Below are 13,522 nucleotides of genomic sequence, written 5' to 3' on the forward strand. Positions count from 1 at the left end.
CTGTACTTTTACTTCCAAGAAAAGATCATGCTGCAGTAGCATCAATGAGGTATGTTCATCCTTATCAGGTGTCACCACCGACTGCGTCTTTGGGTCTACGATGCTTGACCTATTCTTTCAATTATCATAAATTACCTGTGTTTCTCTGGGACTTATAACAATTACACTTCAATACAATAAGTGATATTATTGTTGATAAAAATGTCGTTAATCATTCTCGTTATTTTATTTATTGGTAAACGAGAAAAAATAAGTGACTTGCAAGGTTCTCTCATTAAAATTCTTTCTCGCATGAAAGCCCTGGAAAATAAAGAAGAATTGGACTTTTCTAAAATTTCTGTTTATTTTACAATATTTGCTGAGTACCTGCTCTGGGTGTATCAGTCTTGTCTTCGACGAAATTTAGGGTGTCAAGCATCTCAACAGAAAGCGTAGCATCCAGTGTTTGATCTCCGTGGGGTTCAATCGTGGTAGCAGCAGGCGTCCACCCGAAGTCTTGGTTCACCCCACACAACAACCAGCAGTCAGTTGAGGGCGGAGTGTAACATTCTGGGAGCGGAAACCAAAGACCTCACGGAGACACAAACACCTGACCGTCATTGTGTTGGTAGGGGGGTAGTCGAGTTGCTTGATGCCCTAATCTGTTTTTAGAAATTTCTTAGAAGGCGAGACTGATACACACTAAGCAGATACTCAGCAAATATTGTAATATAAATAGAATTTTTTTTAAAAGTCCAAATTTGCTTGATTTTGCAGGGCTCCCATGCAAAAAAGATTTTTAATGAGAGAACCTTGCAACAGTCATTTATTTTCTCTCGTTTACCAATAAGTAAAACAACGAGAATGATCAACTACATTTTTATCTACAATACAATTGTATCACTTATTGTATTGAAGTGTAATTGTTACAAGTCCCAGAGACACACAGGTAATTTACAATAATTGAAAGAATAGTTCAAGCTTCATGGGCCCAAAGACGTAGTCAGTAGTGACACCCACTGGCTGGCAACTCTGAATATGCCCCATTTGTATGGGTTGCCACACATTCACTTTTAGGAATGCTTGCAAGATTGCCCCCAAGTTTGACCTCTGTGATTCAGCAAGGTGGCTTAGCTTCCCTTCCAAGACTTGGGAGAAGTGTTGAGTTGCCAAGTCAGCTATTCACCCACACAGTGGTGAAGTCGTCATTACTTTGGGCTGCTTCCAGCATTTTCTCAACATTGACTCAAGTCATTCCTACTGTCATCACCTCTCCTTAACCCTTTCCTTGCGTGCGGTGTGGACGTGACTATCCCCTCAGGCGCAGTCGGGCAGCCCAATGGGGGTCTCTTTTAACATCTGTATCTCAAAAACTATTCATCACAGCTAAAAACCAAAAACACCACTGGAAAGAGGAGGTCCAGATCTATAGGAGTCGGTTATGTATGCCTCTCTTGTGAACGTACATGCACGTTCAGGGAGTGTTGAATGTTAACACTTACGTTGGTGAGTGCGGGATGATCAGCCATATTGAGGGAACTGCGAACATCTCTCCTTCAGATTCTGGCAAGGGAGTATTGCCAACTGCAATATTTACAACTATTTGGTCAAAGAATCAGTCAGGTGATAGGTGAAGCTATGCAAAAATGCCGCTATATTGGGCAAGAACATCCACCAGTCATTCGTCCGTAGATTTGCCGCGCTGGGCTGATATGATTTTCCACCAAATTTAGTGAAGAATCCACTCAATTGGCAATCCTGTGTTGTGAGAATTGGTGTTGGAACACTCATACTCGGGAGATTTGAGTGCGGGTGGAGCTCATGGCGGCTGCTTAGCAACACCAGCAAATATGCCTAACGCTCGCTGCGAGCATTTAGCAATGAAAGTGTTAAATGTGCAGGAAGTTTACATGCACCAGCTGGGTTTCCTTTCTCTTGCTGGGGGTTGACAATACAAGATTATAGGCTCCAACTTTTTATAATAACCTAAAGCCCCTTATGTCTGGGTTGTAGTTGGTACTACCTACTTGTTTGAAAAACCAACACGATCTCTTGGCTTCAATTTCTTTTCCATTGCCCATCTATCATTCAGTCTTGAGTTTCTTCTAAGTTCACCCTTCACACTTATGCTCTCTGCCCTACTAACTTGACCATGAGCGGCGCTACCACCATGGCTCCACCCAAAACCCCAGCTTCTACTCCAAGCAAGGTATAAAATTCAGAAAATATTCATATTTTCTTCATTATGTTGAATATATCTTTAGTCTATTATAGAATTCATCTTGGGTCAAGGAAGTGGTAAAGAACCTAACCCCCATATTTACATGTATTTGTATGGGAAAAATTGGTTCGTTATCCAACAATTTAGGTATTCGACCACTTTCTTTGGAACACAATCCTGTGGAATAGCAGGTTTCTTGTACTGTGCTTTATTTTTATCATCACTCCTTCCAGTTTATCCTTTTGTCATCTGTACCATCTCCCACCTGGATAATGATATCCTCACTTAACTTGGTCTCCACTAAACACATGATGAGCTCCTTTTCCCTTAATAAATACAGTAGTTTATTTCCAGCCTCTTTAACCATCTATATAAGTGTGTGTCACTTTCAAACCATTTTCATTGTTGTCTATAACACCCTTCTCACTCTTTCTCTTCATAGATACCATTTTCTCAGCCACAGATCCAACACTCCAATAAAGCCTTGTGTTCCCTTCCTCTGTTTTCTGGTAATTTTTTTTTTATAAATCTTGGCATCCGTTGATACCTTCCTTTCTTATGTTCCCTTTTCCACATTTACATCTTTCCTTATCCAAACATTAATGAAAATCTCCTTGATTGATAATTTTGAAGTTCTGTTAATGATATCATTTACCTTGGTTTGTGACTGAAACTTTTAGTGGCCATGTGCCTTCCAAACTTAGAGATCTCAATCTCCTCTTGAACTTTGTGATTGCCTTTCAAGACTGGAAACACTATCTCTAGCCAGTCTTATTTCTCCTCTTTCTCCGATTCTGTTTTTGTCAGCATTTGTTTTACTTTCAGTCCTGTAATTATCACATACTTCTCTGCTGTATCTTTCACCAGTGACTAATTTTCAATACCTTCATCACTTCCTGTTCCACTTTTTACTGATTTTTCTTCCTTTGCTCTTTTAACCCGTACAGCGTCAGATACGTATGACGTACGTATTACTTTTTAACCCCTTCAGCACGAGGACGCCAGATATCAAGCGCCCTTATGTGTCTCAGACCATATCCGAGGACGCGCATACTGCGTCCTTTAGGCAATATACAAGTTATTTTATCTCTATATTTATGCTTACATTTCAGAATTATCAATTAATTTAAGTTTCTTTATGTGCACCATTTCATTTTGCATGTTTTCATATATAATACATGATGATTATGTTGAGTTTATGGCTGAAAACTTGTTATATTCAGTAGCGACATTTGAAATTTGGCACGCGCGGTGATCCCGTATATGGCGCGGGGCGCTGTTTTGGCCCAGCCGTAGTGAGTTTTTTTTATGTGCACCATTTAATTTTGCATGTTTTCATATATAATACATGATGATTATGTTGAGTTTATGGCTGTAGACTTGTTATATTCAATAGTGACATTTGAAATTTGGCGCGTGGTGATCTTGGATACGGCGCGGGGCACTGTTTTGGCCCGGCCGTAGTGAAGGGGTTAATACCATTTAACGTCAGATACATACGTCGTACTCATTTAATGTATTATTTTTTCCCATCACTGGAGTGTGTCGAGGGTGATTTCTGTGGTGGTGTCCTAGTAGACTGATCCTTTGGGAATACTGACCACCCAATATATTTCATTTATTGCCATAACTGGCAAGCCTGGCAGCCATTATTCTGCCTACACTTTTTTTATATTTGTGTGAATGTTGGAGGTGGTTTTGGAGATTGTGATGTGGAGATTGAAGTGGTTGGTGGTTGGAAAGTGGTTTGACAGTGTTGTGGGAGAGGTATAGTGGGTATACTGACGTCCAGAACCGGCAATTTTGGTAAGGAGGGGGACACGTATAAACTGTAATTTCGTGAGCGAACACTCTTGTGGGCGACTGTACATTGAGATGAACTATCAAAAAGCTCAAAATAAGTTACTCTCTAACAATATATATATATATATATATATATATATATATATATATATATATATATATATATATATATATATATATATATAATATATATAAGTGTGCTAAATATGTCGAGAGAAAACGATTTACTCAAACACGCGCCCTCAAATCCAAGAAAGTCTATGGAAATCAACAGGACCATTTTGTTTCTCGACTCGATAAAAAGGCCCAAACACCGACTTCTAGGCGACGGTAAGCTAAAAGACGTTACATTTCTTAATTTTTCATGGTTTTAAGATGTTTTATGCAAAAAAACAGAAAATCGATTTTTCCTCCGATGCTGGGGTGGGGAGGAAATCACAAAATACCAAAACACTGTACAGGTTAAATTAATAGTTTCTTCTTCCTGTATTTTTCCTTATCAACCCTGGAACTTTTCCTCAATTTTTTTAACATTTTCCTTCTGTCTTTTTGTACCAATGAGACACTTAAGTTCAGGGTGATATTTTATGAATATTTGAGAGAAATTAACTTTAAGAAACAAAATCCCTTGGTTTGTGCAAGTGTCACCTCTGCTGCATCTTCTTACCTTCTGTAAATGTTTTGTTCAACTATGATTGCTCTTTTCTGTAAATGGTCGCTTATAGGAGCTACTGTAAGAGTATTCTGAGGTGGCTGTTGTTACGGGGTGTCATTTTGGCAGTCAACTGGCATGTGCTAGATTTAATTATATGCTTGGTTGGAAAGGGGAGGGGAACTGTGTAAACAAAAAAACGCTCTAAACACAGTGAATTGTTTGAAATGTCTACTCATTACTTAACCAAACTGCAGGAATATTGTGAGGTGACTGTTGTGGGGTGTCATTTTGCTAGCCAGCTGGCATCTGCTAGATCTAGCGGTAAGCTAAGTTGGAAGCTCAGGACCTGTGTGAGTAAACAGCTGCTACCCACAGCACATTATTTGAAATGTTAACTCATTACTTAACCAAGTATTACTAATATTATTGTCCTGGTTATAGGTAGGCCTAAAAGCTAAATAGTGACTAGTTACTGTAGTGTGAGGAGTACTGAGAGCTGAGTTCCACAGGAAACTAAGGGGGAAGGCTTGGTGGGCTGGCCCAGCCCACCCAGCCTTCCCCCCCTCCTGCCTTACACCAGCCCAGCTGGACCAGCACATGAGGACAGCGACAGGGAAGGGGGGGCTAGGAAGCACGGGAACTCTGTGTAAACAAACTGCTGCTTTACCGATGGCGGGATATTTGAAATTTCAACTCATACCTTAACCAGGTTGTAAATCACAATTTTTGTAACACAAGGACTACCTGTGCTGCTCTCTTTGATTGATTCTATCCACATTTTAATTCTGAATGAGCTGACTACTCATGCACTCACTTCACTTCATCACAAATAAGCAGGTTTCCTCATCACTGCCGCTCCATCAAAATCTCCACCGATCATTGTGCAGTTGTTGTCGGTGTCGCTCTACGTGTATGTGTGTAATTCACCTCTTGGTCCACTGCGGGTCTCTCAAGATAGCCAGCCGTTCCCCTACGGAAGGAGCTCAGATCACAGTGTCTGTGTGTGTGTGTGTGTGTACCATATTTATGCATATATGTGTATCATATATGGATGCATCCTCTTTGAGCTTCAATACTGTGTGTGTATGTGTGTGTGTAATTTACCATGGTCTGATTACACTTTGAACTCGCAATTGCCTGCTAGTACCCTCCCTGAAGAAACTTTTTTTTCTTAATTGCATAGATATTCAAAGTATGTTCATGTCCAATGTTTTCACAACACCCAGCATACTGTTTGCAATTTTACTTTAGAAAATATAATTCTGAGACTTTTGGTTTATCATCTTTAGATTTTTTTTCTTTCTGTAATTTGTGATGTCTGATAAAAATATCATATTGACAGTTCTGTCCTTAATTATATCAAACACTTGTTTTTGTATTTTCTGGGCATTTTGGGAAAGTGCCTCATGTGTCTACATTTCAGGAATTGATTTTGGAATTAATCGTGAAGCAATAGGCTGCATGTAAGTGGACTGAGATTACGCCTGTTTTGATAGTCGGACAACTATCTCTGGAAGTACTGTCTTTTTTCACAGCACCACCAATATATTTACATATACATGTTTTTTCCCACAAAAGGTAGATGTCATGGTCCTGCTATTGCCTCTGTCAAGTGCAGCAGTCACATGGGTAAAGTTGAGGGTACTGATTGTTGTGCTTGACAGTGCATTACCTTGTGGGAAATGACAATTAGCTCAAATTAGCTAAAAGAAAGTTGGTCTCAAGAGCAGCAACTAAATGTCATTGAATGTGAAATATTAACAGAACGGACTATGAAATATCACAGTAGAAACCTAAATACAATAGTGAAGCAGCCATGTGAAACCAGTAAGTTTAAATCAAAGAGGAACAGTTTGCTTTGTTATACTGATGAAAACTGCACCATGATAAATTTAGTTGAAGTACAATAACACTGCATGATTGTTTGATTCAAATTTTGTTGGCACCTTGCATGGTTTGGATTAAGTTCAGAGATTTTATTTAGATAATATTTCAGGATTGCATTTAGCCTTTTTTCAACTCAATTACAATATCAGTTTTAAATGTCAGTCAGTCAAGCATCCATTCTATCTCAAAGTTGGTCTGAATATTTTTTTGCATTATTTATAAAAAAAATAAATGCTTCTTTAAATGAACCACTATTGTAGAGCCATCAAATCATGCTCCAAGAGCTGAGAGTAACAACTATATATCTTCAGTCCTAATTAGTTATCCTCAGTAACCAGTGTGTATCATGACGAGCCAGTCAGACCTGACATATTGCAAAATAGTGGCTATACAATGTAAAGAAGCATATGATTGTTTTTAGATTTCTTTGAAAATATTAAATATACATGAAATAATGAAAAAAAATCCTAGAAACAATTTTATGTAGTCAGAATTATATCTGTTTGATTGAAAAAATAATAAATCAAATTTCTAAACAGTAATGAAGGAAAGTTTATTTTGTACAAGAGCATGTTGCTTTTTTATTGATGAAATGCAACTTTTTTTTCCCAATTTTGTTGTAACACTATTTTATGTGCATCAAGCCATTGAAACACAAAAGCCAGTTAGATAATTGGCATGGATGGAACACAAAAGCCAGTTAGATAATTGGCATGGATGGAACACAAAAGCCAGTTAGATAATTGGCATGGATGGAACACAAAAGCCAGTTAGATAATTGGCATGGATTTGTTTTATGTTAATTATATTATTAAATTTATTGAGAAATTTCTGAATTCAATAAACATTTGATTAACAAATACAGAGTGGTGCTAGTAATTGGAAAATATCTCTAACTGATCAAGTATTTACTTACATGTGTATGTGTACGTGTGTGTGTGTGTGTGTGTATTTACCTAGTTGTAGTTTTACAGGGCCTGGGCTTGCGCTCGTGTGGTCCCGTCTCCCTATCTGTATTTGTCCAGCTTTTCCTTAAAGTTGTGCACACTCTTCGCCAATACTACATTCTCAATTAGTCTGTTCCAAACCTCTAAGTTTCTTTGCAGGAAGTTGTATTTCTTTATGTCTCTCAAGCATCTTCCTTTTCTCAATTTTTAACTGTCATCATGTGTTGCTGGTGTTTCTTCCTTCTCTTATTAGTAACTCCTCATTGTCTACTTCTTCCATTTTATTCCATAATTTATGAATTTGTATTAGGTCTCTCCTCTCTCTTCTTTGTTTCTATGTTGGTAGGTCCATTTCCTTTAACCTTTCTTCATATGACAATCCCTCCAGTTCTGGAACTATTTTCGTTGCCATCCGTTGTGTTATTTCTAATTTTTTGTGTGTTTCATCTTACGGGGAGACCACACAGTTTCCGCATATTCCAATTTTGGTCTAATCATAGTGGTTATTATCTTTTCATCATAGCCTTATCCATGTAGTTGAATGCTATTCCTGTATTTCTTACCATTCCAAACGTATCACTGAATATAATATTTACATGACTCTCAGACTGTATGTGTGTGTGTGTGTGTGTGTGTGTGTTTGTGCATCTGTGGGTGCGTGTGTGTGTTGCATGCGTGCATCTGTGCTTGCATGGAAGTGTGTGTGTGTGTGTACTTGCATACACCCCCCAAAAGAATTTATTATCATTGTTACCTTCAGGTTTGTGCTCTGAACGGATTCCTCTGCCTAACAACAGCAAATATCAGAGGGCTGAGAAGAATGAAAAGATGATTCGATGTTTTGAATTGGCTGGTGACCTGACGCTGCTGTACCTACAAGAACAAGATAAATTAACCTCTACACCCTCTACTCACTCTCTCCAGTCTCTCCCCACTACCACTACCACAGGTATGCAATGATTTATCATGTGTGTACCAGTTACTAGTAGGAATACTTTTTCATAAGCCTCATACTATAGATGCTCTTGAGTTATCAATGATAATCATACATCAGAACATATTTCTGCCACCTCCTTTGAATGTTGTGAATCAAAAAAAGTCAATAGAATAGATTTTGACTTTTCAGAGATCTAGTGACTTGCCATGCTAACAAGGAGTAATGATAATATTATTATTATTATTATTATTATTATTATTATTATTATTATTATTATTATTATTATTATTATTATTATTATTATTATTATTATTATTATTATTCATTCATCATTTCATCGACGCCTGCTTCTAGGAGCTCCCACCAGGGGATGGCCACGGCAGAAGAGTTTCCAACTTTCTCTATCCAGACACTTCCTCCTTGCCTGCTCAAAGTTTCTCAAAGATCTTTCCCCCCTCTCCCTAACGTACTCTTGCACCCTATCCCTCCATTTCACTGGAGGTTGTCCTCTAGCTTTCCCTCCCTCTATCTCACTCACATACACCCTTCTGGTCATCTTACTCTCCTCCATTCGCTCCATGTGGCCAAACCACTTTAAAGTCTGTCGCTTCACTTCTTCCACCACTCCACACTTCTTCCCTTCACCCCAGTGACACATTCCAAAATGCTCGTACACACTTTCATTACTCATTCCATCCATTCTACTCACACCACAAGCACTCCTCAAATAACTCATTTCCACTGCCTGCACTCTAGACCTCTGACTTTCATTCCAGGCCCACATTTCACTTGCATATGTGAGGGTTGGTACTATTATTGTATTTCTCAAACCTCTTTACCTCCATGCTCACACTTCTGCCATCCATGATTCGTCCCAAAGACCCTACCACCCTTCTTCCTTGCAATGCCCTTTCTCTTATCTCTCCCTCCGTACCACCATGCTTACACATAACTGATCCAAGGTACTTAAAGTCATTGACCTCCTCCATTTCTTAACCATTCAAAATTATTTTTCATTCTTTTTCACATTCAATTCCCACTCTACATGGGCATACAAAATCTGCAACCTCACTTCTACTTCGCTCACAAACCATCACTTTACTTTTGTTGACATTTACTTTCAGCTTTCTCCTTTTACAGACAGTATCAAAAACACTGACCAAATTTTGTAGGTCACTTTCATTTTCTGCAATGAGCACCGTGTCATCAGCAAACAGTATCGAATTCAGTACCCACTTCCTTCCCTCAGCGAACATTTTTACTCCAACTTCCCCAACTTTGCCCTTCATTTCTCTAATGACACCATCCATATAAATATTGAACAACCATGGTGACATGACACACCCTTGTCTTAAGCCCACTTTTATCTCAAAATGTTCACTTGTTTCTCCAGTAATTTTGACACATGCAGATGCATCCTCATAGAAAGACTTTATTGCACTAAGCAGTTTTCCTCCCACACCATAAATCTTTAAAACATCCCACAATGCAATCCAATCGACTCTGTCATAAGCTTTTTCCAAATCCATGAAGGCAGCGTATAGTTTCTTTCCTTTTGCTAATATTTTTTCTACTACCATCCTGAAGGCAAATATCTGATCCACACATCCCCTTCCCTTCCTGAAGCCTCCTTGTTCTTCACTGATTTTCTCTTCTGTAAGTCTTTGCACCCTCTCTATTATGACTTTTCCATATACCTTTCCAGGTATACTCAGGAGACTTATACCTCCATAGCTCCCACATACCCCTCTCCTGCCCTTCCCCTTATAAACTGGGAAAATGATGGCTTTTGTCCAGTCTGCTGGCACCCCCACCCTCTCCCATGTTACTTCGAATATCTTGACCATCCATTTAACAACTACATCTCCTCCACAGTTCAACATTTCTGCTGTGATTCCATCAATTCCTGCTGCCTTTCCATTTCATATTCTTTTTATTGCCTGATTTACTTCTTCATATGTTATACTTCTTTCTTTATATACTCCTCCTCTACCTCTACTCAAAACTGCTGCTGTTACAGCTGCTGGACGTCCATCCTCAAACTTCATTAAGGTTTTGAAATATTCTCTCCATCTCTCTTTCACAGCTTCCCTGTCTTTCAACATCTTTCCATTCTCATCCATAACTTCATTTATTTTACTTGGGGAGATATTTTCTGCATTTCTTTCGTTTTTTACTTCTTTCCAATACGATTTCCTGTTCCCTTTATATTTTTCACTTAGTCTTTTTCCAAAGTCTTCATCAACTCTCTTACTTTCTTTTATTGCTTGTTTTAATTTCATTTTGCATTCTCTATATTTCTTTTTCCTTTCCCTTTTTACTTGCTCAGCCACATTTCTTTCTTGAGTTTTCTTAAAAAGTTCCCTTTTCTCTTTTACTATCCTCCTTATCTCTTCTGTCCACCATGAATTTCCTTTTCTTTTTCTATCTCGTATCACTTTCATCCCCATGATGTTCTGAGATGCTCATTGGTCTATTCTCAATATGCAAGATTGTAAAGACAGGAGGTATCATTTGTTGGTGTGAACATAAGGTGGACACTGTAATATATCATAGACTCCATATCCTTGACGGGTTTCGGCGGAACTGCCTAAATAATAGCCGGGCAAACTCTCATAACAAATTAAAAAAAGGCGTCCTGACAATTTTTTTTTACCTAGCCTCACCAAATTTTGCACGTAGCCCCCCACTGGTAATGCGCATGGACCCATGAAGTCACATTTTCATTTCAGTTAGTTTTAGTATAAAAAAGATAAACAAAAAACTTAAGCACCGCTAAAACACAACACTAACATCTCTTCTGCCCACTCAGCTTCTGCTTTTTAAATCCACTCATGCTTGAGAGAGAGAGAGAGAGAGAGAGAGAGAGAGAGAGAGAGAGAGAGAGAGAGAGAGAGAGAGAGAGAGAGAGAGAGAGAGAGAGTAGTCATAAAAAAATATTAGCCTAATGCATCTCCCGACTGATCTATTTTGCGGTGAGTGCATTTATATATATACTTTTTATTTTTCACTTATTATCATCACCTCTTATCCCATTTCATGCTCCCTGTTACTTATATTAGAGACCAGTTCTGAACAGCTATCTGTAATACATTATTCACTCATAAGTCCACAAAGAATTTATAAAAGAGTTGGTGGTACTTTTTAAGGATGTGAGGAAACAAGTGTTGTAGATGGAATTCCTGAAGTAGAGAGAGAGAGAGAGAGAGAGAGAGAGAGAGAGAGAGAGAGAGAGAGAGAGAGAGAGAGAGATTAATTTCTCTTAAGGAAAAAAGTTACTGCAAAATAATAGCCTAGTTTTCTTAAATGCATAATAATAACTTAGTATTCGTAAATGCAAAATAATAGCCTAGTGTCAGAAATGCAAAAGAATCGCTTAATATTCTTAAATGCAAAATAATAGCTTAGTATTTTTAAATGCAAAATAATAGCTTAGTATTCTTAAATGCAAAATAATAGCTTAGTATTTTTAAATGCAAAATAATAGCTTAGTATTTTTAAATGCAAAATAATAGCTCTGTATTCTTAACCCCTTGCATCCGATGACGCAGTATACGCGTCATTTCGTCTCTCGTAGCATATCCGAGTGACGCGTATACTGCGTCATGGTCATTTCAGCCAGTGTGTGTTTTATTTCTTCTCGGGTATAGTACTCGGATATGGGAAGGGCGCGCGATTTGACAGCTCGTAGTGAAGAGGTTAAATGCAAAATAATAGCCTAGTGTTCTTAAATGAATATAATAGCTTAGTATTCCTAAATGCAAAATAACAGCCTAGATTCCTAATTGCAAAATAATAGCTTAGTATTCCTACATGCAAAATAATAGCTTAGTATTCCTAAATGCATAATAGCCTACTATAGTCTGTTTCATTCCGTCTGTCCACCAACAAAGCGGGAATTTTGAGGGATGTGGCACCTGCACATTTCTAGTTTGTGTATGCATGAAAATCAACTGTTGTGATAGACATTCAAGCTTATTTTTCAATAATATGCTTGAATATTTATGTATACAAAAAACAACTCTGTCATTTTTATCGATAATCTTATATACAAGCACGCGAAAAGACAGAATTGTATCAAATCACATGGGCACATCATGCTTGAACGATCTGTGTTTTTCGAATTCTTTGATTGATAGCTCATTTCAGGTATATTAAGACATCTGGCTCTGCAAATGCAAATAAAGGGTATCTTAATAATTTACTGCATGTAAATAACAATTAATAACATAAATAACATGAAAAAGTATAACTGTTGAATGCAATGCTAGGCTATTTCGAATATTAGGCTACCCATGGTATTTACATGCAACACCTCAAAATTCCTTATGTATAGACACTTGCAGAGTCATATGTCACTTAATTTATGTAGCCTATACCTGAATGAGATGATATATGAGTATCTGAAAGGCTATAGATCACTCGAGTATGATCAGACTATACTGTTTGATAAACAAGTTGTTCCTTCATGTGCTTGTATGGTAATTATCGATGAAAATCTTCTGCGTGTGGTTTATATACGATGGCTTGAGGGTTTTTTGTATACACAAACATTTGAATATACCACTGAAAATATAAAGTTGATCTTCACGCAATCACGAACTCTCAATGCACAGGTACCGCATCTACGTTCGCTAGTGCACAGATGGAATGAAACGGACTATAGTTTCCTAAATGCAAAATAATAGCCTGGTATCCTAAATGCAAAATAATAGTTTTGTATTTGTAAATGCAAAATGATAGCTTGGTACTCCTAAATGCAAAATAATAGCCTAGTATTCATGAATTCAAAATAATTGCATATTATTCCTAACTGGTAAATAATCGCCTAATGTTCATGAATGGAAAATAATAGGATAGTATTCCTAAATGCAAAATAATAGCCTGGTTCAACAAAATGCAAAATTATAAGCTAGTGTACGCAGTAATTATTAGCCAGTGTACACAGTAGAATTATAATGTATTTCTCTTGACTACTTCATTGGCTTATTAGAAAGTTATTACAGATTGTAAAACTTTTTCCATTTACAATTTATTACAGAAGTTGTAGATATGGTATAACAGGCAGAAAACCTTACACCATATGAATAAAA

General features: G+C 37.6%; 1 protein-coding gene across 2 annotated transcripts in view; it reads left to right on the forward strand.

Moving 5' to 3' along the window:
* LOC127009399 (tetratricopeptide repeat protein 7B-like) overlaps window positions 1-13,522 on the forward strand; it is a 60,080-nt gene that overhangs the window by 34,126 nt on the left and 12,432 nt on the right. For both annotated transcript variants that reach the window (XM_050882468.1, XM_050882469.1), the window contains one exon: window positions 8,253-8,441. In XM_050882468.1, the coding sequence (XP_050738425.1) occupies window positions 8,253-8,441 (189 nt within the window). The remainder of the gene's footprint in view (window positions 1-8,252; window positions 8,442-13,522) is intronic.

The sequence above is a fragment of the Eriocheir sinensis genome, chromosome 40 (assembly GCF_024679095.1).
Source record: "Eriocheir sinensis breed Jianghai 21 chromosome 40, ASM2467909v1, whole genome shotgun sequence".
In the NCBI taxonomy this organism is placed as follows: domain Eukaryota; kingdom Metazoa; phylum Arthropoda; class Malacostraca; order Decapoda; family Varunidae; genus Eriocheir; species Eriocheir sinensis.